The sequence below is a fragment of the Strix uralensis genome, chromosome 4, assembly GCF_047716275.1.
Source record: "Strix uralensis isolate ZFMK-TIS-50842 chromosome 4, bStrUra1, whole genome shotgun sequence".
Lineage (NCBI taxonomy): Eukaryota > Metazoa > Chordata > Aves > Strigiformes > Strigidae > Strix > Strix uralensis.
This window is the reverse complement of record NC_133975.1, coordinates 95,570,717-95,579,633: the sequence shown is the minus strand read 5'-3', so window position 1 is coordinate 95,579,633 and position 8,917 is coordinate 95,570,717. Positions and strand designations below refer to the sequence as shown.

Sequence of the window (8,917 nt, the reverse complement as noted above, 5' to 3'; positions counted from 1 at the left end):
AGTGCCTGAAATACATGTAAAATTCTCCCAGGCCCACACGTGAAAGGCATCATGTAGAAGTACAAAGTGTATCAACTACATAGGCCAAGCAGACTCCATCTGTCTTTGTCAGCATCGTCATTGCTTGCTCTTTCTGTCCTCTCTGGGAGGGAGATAAACCCCGCAGAGACAGAACAACTCCACTGAAAAACATCCGACTGGCTCATTTGCTGACCAGTGGTCTGGTAGCACCGGAGGTACAGCAAACATACCATACCTATGGCTTTGCCTCCGCCTGGCCGGTGTGGTAGGGCTTTAAATATGCAGAAAAATGCTGAACCCTGAAATGCTTCCACCGACCCCAGTTGTTGAAACTTTTCACATCACACCGACAACCACTCACATATGTGGGGCATGAGGAAACTTCCTTCCACCTAGAGGTGCAAGAATACTCTGGAGCTGGCAGTCACGTGCTCCACACAGCCTTACAACCCGCAGGATCCTGCATGGAAAAATTTCACTTCCATGTGTTGACTAAGTTAATGTGGTGGGGATAGTGGGCGGACATAAAATGAAACTATGAAAAGAGATTAATTTGCAGCTGGAGCCCAGGCAGGGAGAACTCCAGTCCTCTGTTTGCTCAGAAAATGGCAGCTTTGACCAAAAAGAAGAGGTTAAGGTAGTGGTAGTAAAAAAAAAAAAAAAAAAAATCAAAACCAGGGAAAAAAAAGCAGCAAAAGTTAAGCAAAGCTTCTCTGGAAATTAAGATGTGGAATTCAAAACATTTGCAGTATAATAAACCCAGGCGAGCCCATAAAGCTGCACCAGCCAAAAGGAGCTCTGTTCTGCCTACGAGGAAACCCGAACCGGCGTCACGCCTGGCAGCAGCCGCCCCGCAGCCCCGCTTCCTCCCCGCCTCATTGCAGAGTTGTCTTGCTCGCTGCCCTCGGCTATGTTTAACGCGGTGTCTGTTTCCACTCTAACCCCTTCAGTTTGGAGGGGGAGGATATAAATCAGCTGCGGAGCTGCCCACAGGGCTTAGTCACAGCAGGTATTGGTTTAGGGTGTCTTAGAGGAACTATTTTTTTTTTTCTTTTTGCTGGAAGTATTCTAGGGAATAAGCGTCAGCTTTGTGAGGAACAGGCGTTGCTTAACAGGCCAGAGAGTCGCCAAACAAAGGACATTTTACATCACCAGGCAGCATCATCTTCTAACGTTTTGGGCTGAACTCAGCCTCGAGCGCAAGGGCTGTTCCACAAGTTCCCGGCAGACATTTGCAGTGTCCCCACCAAGCCAGCCCTGCTGTCCTTTCTGGTGTTCCCAGCCCTGGAGAGATCCTCTGCGACTGGTGTCACCCCTTCCTTCCTGTTGAATTCCTTCTCAACACTAGTTTTGCTGTTTTCTTCCCATTTATAGCTGGTTCATACCCCTCAAACTGCTTCTGCTATGGGCTCCTCCTGACCCCTCTTCTGTCAGGCTCAGGTAAGGAAGGTACTACTCTTCACTCTTAATTTTTCGCTTGTTTTCACTTGACTCACCACACTTTTCCCTGTCACCAGAGTGCCTGTCATCACACCACCTCCCCGCAGCAGAACTGCCTCCCTGGCCCCACTGCAGGATACAAGACCACATGTCTTGATGTTTGCCTGTTGTTACGCAGGGCATGAGGAGCCTCCCGCAAGCACAAGCCCCTCTCTCCCTCCCAGGCAGGTACTGAGGCTGTGCTTTTGTGTCAGTGCCACCCCTGGACACGTCTGCAGCCCCCAGCCCCCGCAACACCTCCAGCACTGAAGCCAGGAGCCTCTTTGCTCACACACTGACCGCTGCACCTTCTCCCAAAGCCTCTTTCTCCAGACTCAAGCACACACTAGCTTTCCCCAACACAGGCCACACAAATTGCAGCAATTAGCAAGTGTAAAGGGCATGCCGTGGTTTTCGCATGCATTACTGCATCTTAATACTCGTTCATATCCTTGGGCATAGTCATTAGATGATAGTATCCAGAAGGCTACATTATCCAGACCTTCCCCTCAATGCCGCTGCTCCTGAGCCCCGCTGGAGAGACCCAGTTCGTTAGCCTTCATGCATCCAAACACCATTAGTTAGGAAGTCTTCAGACTCGAGACAGCCTGGCTTCTCTCTCACCCTTGCTATCCCCATGCTGTGTGGACTTGATCTCTCGCTCTTGCCTTGCTCCCAATGTCTGAGATTGGCCCCATCATTTCCTGCCCCACCACCACCTTCCCTCTGCTGGTGCAAGGCCTGGCACAGACAGGTCTTCCCTACATGATTTGCAACAGCAGCTCTGAGTCCCATTTGCAGAGTATTGCCCTCCCTGTGCAGGTACCGTACAGACTGAAAATTGGAGCCAGCTTGTAACAGTCCTCCAGGCGTAGTTCTACTGTTCTCCGCTTCTGCAAGTTCTTTCCCTCGCTGCCTCCCAATTTCATGACTATGTTGATGAGACAAATTCTGTCAGGACCAGGAACTTGGAGCGCTCCAGGGTTCTTTCTAAATGGTATTTTTTGTTACTTGCAATCTGGCACACCATGCCTATGTGCAAGTGATGTTAAACAAAGGTTGTCCAAAACTAGATAGTGAAGTTCCCAACTCCCTTTAAAAACAACAACAACAAAGAAACCCTGTTTGACTTTGCAACTCTCACCTACAGAGAAGTTCAGGAAATGAGGTGGCCTCTGTTTCTACAGCTCCCGATTGCAGAACTGAAGATGTTTTGGTACAAAAGCCATGTCTGGCCCAAAGCAAGGGAGTAGCCAGTATAGTCGCTGGGACACCTACAGCTGTTGTAAGAATTAAGAAGGAGGGAGGCAGCTACAGGAGTGGGATCTGAGACACCTGGAGCTCTGCAGATCAAAGTCATCACCTTACTCCTTACCAAGAGGCAATTGGCACACACAGCCATACACGCTGGCTGTAATTTCCAAAGACAGCTAGACATGTTGAAGGTGGATAGCACTAGAGTCTTCAAAGCCAAAAAATAAGTGACAGCTAATGCGTGGAGCCGAGGCACGGACCCTGTCTGCTTACAAGGAGTGCACAGCAAGCATCCATGACTAACAAAAAGTACAGGAGGAGGAGCAAGAGCCACCATAGGCGTCCCCCTGCCCCACAGGGGCTAGGCTATTACCAACCATGGTGAACTGCTAGGGAACACAGATGCTAACCCTACGAGAAACAGCATGGACAACTCATCCATGGTAAATCCAAGGAAGGAGAAGTCCTTCCAGACAAGCTGCTGCCATATATCCAAGCTGTAATGAATGCTAATTGATCGGATCAGGCAAATCCCTGCATTGCTGAAGGCTCTTGCGTGCTCTCTCTCTCTCTCAAATTACTACAGAAAGTAAACTTCTGATGCTGCCTGTTCTGCTCTTCACTATCCCCTGTATGACCTAGCTCAAAGTTAGTTTCAAAAAGCAAAGCACTGAGTGATAGAGCTTTTATCATTAATAAACCCACAGGAGAAAAATGGTGCTGGCTTCTCAGAACCAGTGCACTAGAAGGACAAGGGAAGTACACAGGTACCATGAGTGAAGACCTTTTAGCACAGCTTCCCAGTTGTTTGCCATACCAATAGCACCATGTAACTAATACAGCTATTTTCTTCATCAATTATTAACTGGGCAAAGACTATTTGTTTGAAGAGCTGCACAGAAAGTCCAGAGAGGAAGCGAGCAGTTTCAAGCTCCACGTGCACACCCTGCAACAGGCTTGGGATCCTCTCCAGATCAGATATGCCTCCCTCTTCAGGGGCCAACAGCTCAGCTTCCAGCAGCAGGGAAGGAGGCAGACCTGGGTGCCTACTGCAGCCGGGCACGGGTCTTCCAGGCAGAAGCCCGTCTCTCATGTGGCCCCCATTGCCTTTGTGCCCAGGGACAAGGCTGTGGTTAGCAGAAGGTATCTGAAGGCCATTGAGCAGTACCCAGGCTGTGCCCGAGGCTCTTCTCTCACGGATCAGCATGCAGACTGCACCACGTGCTAGTTACGTCAGCAACTACTGAGCAAACTCCCCATACAGCTTTTGCACTCTTCATGGGAACCAGCTTCTACCAGCCACACTCTCCTTCCACCATCTTTCCTCCACCTAGCTCACCTTTATTGCCAGACCACACAAGAAAGCCAGCAGCAGGGAAGGTAAGCCTTGAGGTATCCTGCAGCTTTAGTTTGGCAGGAACTTTTCCAACATGAATTAGGAAATGTCTCTCCTGAACACTGAGGCATGTCAAGACAGTTGGAGGATTGGTGGTTCGGCAGCAATATTCCACCCCTGATTTGGAAGAGAGCTGGAACTGTTTCAGATGAAGAAGAGCATCAAGCTTACTCCAGAGCAGAGCTCAAAGGTGAAAACACAAGACTTACACCACGAGCAGCACTGGCAAAGAAGTATCCCTAAACAAAGCTACTGGCTTCAGAGGTTTCTGGGATTGCTGACTGATGCTTCAAGGGGTACGAGGGCTTGAATGCGACAGCAGGGTGATCTGTGTGCACACACTTTGCTGGGGTTCATGTTCCTCTCCCATGCAACAACACCAAACAGCTGCTCTGCCAAAGCAGACCCGTACCACTAACAAGCCAGGCCTGAGATTTGGGAAATCTGTAACCACCCACCTGTAATCCATCCCACTTTAGCCTCACTCAACACATGTACAGGCTCTCCATTCCAGGCCCCAGGAACACAGGGCCCACAAGCAACAAAAGCCAATCTAAGGTTTAAGCTACACCGATCAGAAAGAAGTTTGCAGGAACAGACCGAGTGACTCAAGATGGGAGGAGGACTCCGTAAGAAACAGAGAGTTAGAGGCCACCAGGGTAGGTCACATCAGGTTATTTGGTGCCATTGATCTGTGCACCCACGCACTTGCAGGGCTGACCTGATGAATCAGCAGGGAATGACAGAGGGATGCCTGAGCACACAGTGGGCAGGCATCTCAAGGGTCAAGAGGAGGAAAGTATCTGCATTTGAGTGGTTGTCTAAAACCAGCCCCTGGATTTTTATAAGTAAAACCATCTCCACTGTCAGTTTCTTGAAAAAACTTGGGGTTTATTGATTTAAACTGCAAACAGTCGTTACAAAAGAGATTCTCTTTTAAATAAACTCACACAAAGAGGAAGAAAAAGCAATGTAGTGAACAGTAACAGGGGAAAAAAAAAAAATTACATTCATCGTTCTCTTTGTGCCAGTCCCATTCACCTCGGCAAGGAAAACTCCAAACTTGGAATACAGAAACGCAAAGACAAACTGTATTTGGAATGTCTTCAGATAGGCACTTTGAGCCCAAGGCTTTTCTCCTTTAAGAATCTACACAAAAGGAGGAAGAAAGATCTTCCTTCCATGCTGTCTCGCAACAGAGCTCAGGTATGTACATTCTAAAGCCCAGGTAAGCAAGACCCAGGGGAGGGGAAGAGGGTAAGAAGAAAGGCAAAGAAGCACATTAACTCAATTTGCAGTCCAACACAAAAAAAAAGGGGGGGAATTCTAAAATAAATAATCCAAACACAGTTTTTGCATTTTTTTAAATTAATTTTTCATTTTTTAAAATAAAATAACCAAAAAAGTGTAAAGTTACAAAAAATGTCATTGTAGTATAATATATTAAACTGTGGGGAAAAAAGGAAAAAAGACACTTCACAATCTTAAGATTAATATGGAAGATCATAATTTAAACATAAAAGAATATATTCTATGGATTCATCATCCCGATAAATATGAACAAAATTAACAAAAAAGCATAGGTTTCGGCAATAAATACGTTTTGATAAGTTAAATAAGCTTTCTTATATTGTTGTGCAGTGACAAGCAAAATTTGCTCTCCAATTTCTGAAAAGTTATACAAAATTAAAAACCCAGAAAAAAATAATAAAAAGCTTGGCGTGAGTGCTCTAAGATAGGTCTAAAGTACTCTAGAGCAAAACCATTAAAGCTATGTCTACTGGAACTTTGTTTACACGAACTTGTGTGTGTGGAATGACTTCCATCAGCCCCACCCCCTCTATTTCTTTATTTGTTTAAGATGTCACATGAATACACGGGGAACTTTTAGCACCAAAATCAAGTCTCTCCTAGTCCATCTGGTTTTTGTTTTCTTGTTTTGTTTTCTTCCTCCCAGTCGAAGTCCCACTCATGTTACAATCTTTGTCCGTTCTCAGCTTTTCTTCCTGCAGACCTGAGCGGATCCAGGCAAGATTAGTCTTTAAGGGGAGGAGGGGGAAGAGGACTGGATGTTAACGCCTGCCCACATGCCTGCAGCCTAGCGGAAACTGGCCAGTCGGGAAGGGACTGGGAGAGGGCGATGCAGTACATGGCCAGTGGAGGGAGCTGGATCCGGACATTTCCTGCACATCTGGAAGTGCACAGAGCTGCTGGTGCCCTCTGCAGCTGGAGAGGTAATACAGTCACAGTGAAAGTGTTAAAGGCACTAATTTTGTAAACGTTATTGCTTTTCATCGTAATTTGGCACTTGTGGTTTAAGCCAGTGGGTCTACAGCAGGCAGGTGGACATGTTAACATCCAGCTCAGACTACTGGGGAGAGGGTGGGGGGAGTTCAGCTTAACATGGTAATAGAGGTGGGGGAGGGGGGGGGGGGCAAGAGGAAACCCAGATTAGTCATCGGAGATGGAGAGTCTGCTGAAGATGGGAAGACGTCTTGAGGTGTCCAGGATAGGGGAATCTGAGCCGCTGTGGCTGCTGCTGGAGCTGCTCAGATAGCCCTCCTGGTCAGAGAGGGAGTCCTGAGGACTGGGCGGCGAGTCAAACATGTTGGGGGACTCGGACATGGGCCTGAACAAAAAGGTGGTGGGGGAGCTCCCGCTGGGCACCTGCACCCCCATGCTGGGAGCAAAAAGACTGACCAGCTCCTGGCTGGAAAAGGTGAAGGGGTTGCTGGCGCAGTCAGGCAAGGTGGGGGAGCCCAGCAGGTCATCGGCGCTCAGCATGGGCGGCGGGGTGATGGAAGTGGGGCTGTCCAGCAGCCCGCTGGCAGCAGTGCTGGGGAAACCGGCGAAGCTGAAGCTGTGCTGCAGGCGGGGTCTGTCAGTGACGGGGGGCTCCCGGCTCCCCGCCACGGCGCGACGCTCCTCCGCGTTGTGGATGAAGTGGCAGCGCGGCCCGTAGGGGCAGAAGCCAATGGTGTGGAAAGTGCGGCAGAGCTCGGTCTTGTACTTGGGGTGGCGGGTGAGGCTCCGCAGCTCGTGGATGCCGTGGGCGAACTGGCACTTGTCGCCGTACTTGCAGGCGCCGTTCTCCTCGAAGGGGCGGCACAGCTCCGTCTTGTAGCGGCTGGAGTTGACCTGTCCCCCGGGCTGCTTCTGCTGCAGCAGGCGCTCGCCGCCCTCGGAGAAGGAGCGGTCCCGGAAGCGGCTTTCCCGGGGGCCCAGCATGGGAGCCGGCTCCCCTTTCAGGCTGCTGAGGAGCTGGTTCTGGTGGAACTTGGAGTTGGGCAGGGTGACAGAGTGCCTCCTAGGGAAACCCCCGCCGGCCGGGGTGCCCACCGCCTTCCTGTCCAGCAGACACCCGCCGACACCCGAGGGGTTGTAGTTCAACATCTTGTTGCTCTGCGGGGAGAAAACAAGGGCCGGTCACTGCCACCGCCTCCTCCGGCCCCCCCCGCGCAGCCCCGGCAGCACCCCGCGGCACGGCTCGGCGCCCCGCCGGCTCCCGGCCCCCGCCGCCGGGCAGCGAGCAGGGCGGCCCGGGGAGCGGCGGCCGCCCTACCCCGACGGGCCCCCTCCCTCCACGGCACCCTCTGCTTCAGCCCCCTCCGCCGCCGCCACCCCCCCGTCCCCCCGCGGAGGGAAGCAGCGCAGCGAGCCGAGCGCCAGACGCGGGGGAGCCGCCGGCTGCATCCAAACCAACTCAGGGGCCGGAGCTCCCTTCTGGGAAAGCCCCCCGGGGAACGGCGGCGGGCGGGAACGGCTGCGCGCAGCGCCGGCCCCACCGCGCCCCCCCGCCGGCAGCGGCTCCCGCCCAGCCCCCGCCGCCCCCTCCGGCGGGGCTGGGCGAGGGGCGGCCGGGGCCCGCGGGGAGGGAGCCCCCGCCCGGCCCCGCGGCAGCGCCGCCGCCGCCCGCCGCGCCGCGCCCGGGCGTGTTGCAGCGCGGCAGCCCCGGGGGCAGGGGAAGGAGCCGGCCCCCCCCGCCCGGCGCCGCGGCTCAGCCCGCCGGCAGCGCGGGGTGGTGCCCCCCGCCCTCCGCGGCGGCCCAGGCGGGAAAGCGCGGGCGGCGGTGACCGGAGACCCCGCGCCCCGCGACGGGGCGGCCGCGCTCGGCCCCCGCCCTGCGCCCTCCGGCGCCGGCGCCAAACTTACTCCCGAGCAGAAAACGGGGGGAAAAGAGGAAAAAAAAAAAGCGAACCCGAAAAAGAAACTCAAGCTCCAGAGCCCCGAAGCCGGAGGAGCAGCTCCCGACGGCGCCCTTACCTTGCATAAAACTTCGCTCAGGTCGAAGATGGTGGGCGACACCAGGGCTGTGGACATCTTCGGCGAGCGAGGGGGGAAGCGGGTGGGGCCGCGGCACACAGACACGAGGAGTCACGGCGTGGGTAAGGCACAGCCTCCAGCGCCCCGGCGCGCAGCCGCCCCCCGCCGCTGCTGCTGATGCCGCCACCAGCCCGCCCGGCCGCCGCGCCCGCTCGCCGCTTCCAGCGGGCTCGGGGAAAGCTCAACTTATAAAGTTTCGGACTTACCCCGGGAGGAGGAGCCGGCGGCGGGAGGAAGGGGAGGGGAAGGAGGAGGACAGGGTGATTGACACCGCGACTGAATCACCCGGGCGGGCAGGCGGGCCCAGAAAAACTTTCGGGAGGAAGAAGGGGAGGGGGGGGCGGGGAGGGAAGGAGAAAAAAAAAAAAAAAAAAAAAAAAGAAAGCGGAGGGGGGGGAAAAAAAAAAAGGCGGCGTCGGGCGGTGGGGGGTGTTGGCCGCCCTC

General features: G+C 53.4%; 1 protein-coding gene across 1 annotated transcript; it reads right to left on the bottom strand.

Moving 5' to 3' along the window:
• Positions 1-5,020: 5,020 nt before the first annotated feature.
• ZFP36L1 (ZFP36 ring finger protein like 1) lies at positions 5,021-8,651 on the bottom strand. The gene is made up of 2 exons (XM_074868066.1): positions 8,414-8,651; positions 5,021-7,552 (listed from the first exon to the last, which is right to left on the bottom strand). The coding sequence occupies exons 1-2, from the start codon at positions 8,468-8,470 to the stop codon at positions 6,602-6,604; spliced, it is 1,008 nt and encodes a 335-aa protein (XP_074724167.1). The 5' UTR covers positions 8,471-8,651; the 3' UTR covers positions 5,021-6,601.
• Positions 8,652-8,917: the final 266 nt, after the last annotated feature.

Coding starts and splice junctions, on each gene's coding strand:
- ZFP36L1 (XM_074868066.1), bottom strand. CDS start 8,470: ATGTCCACAGCCCTGGTGTCGCCCACCATCTTCGACCTGAGCGAAGTT. Junction 7,553..8,413: donor TGAGCGAAGTTTTATGCAAG/GTAAGGGCGCCG, acceptor TTCTCCCCGCAG/AGCAACAAGATGTTGAACTA.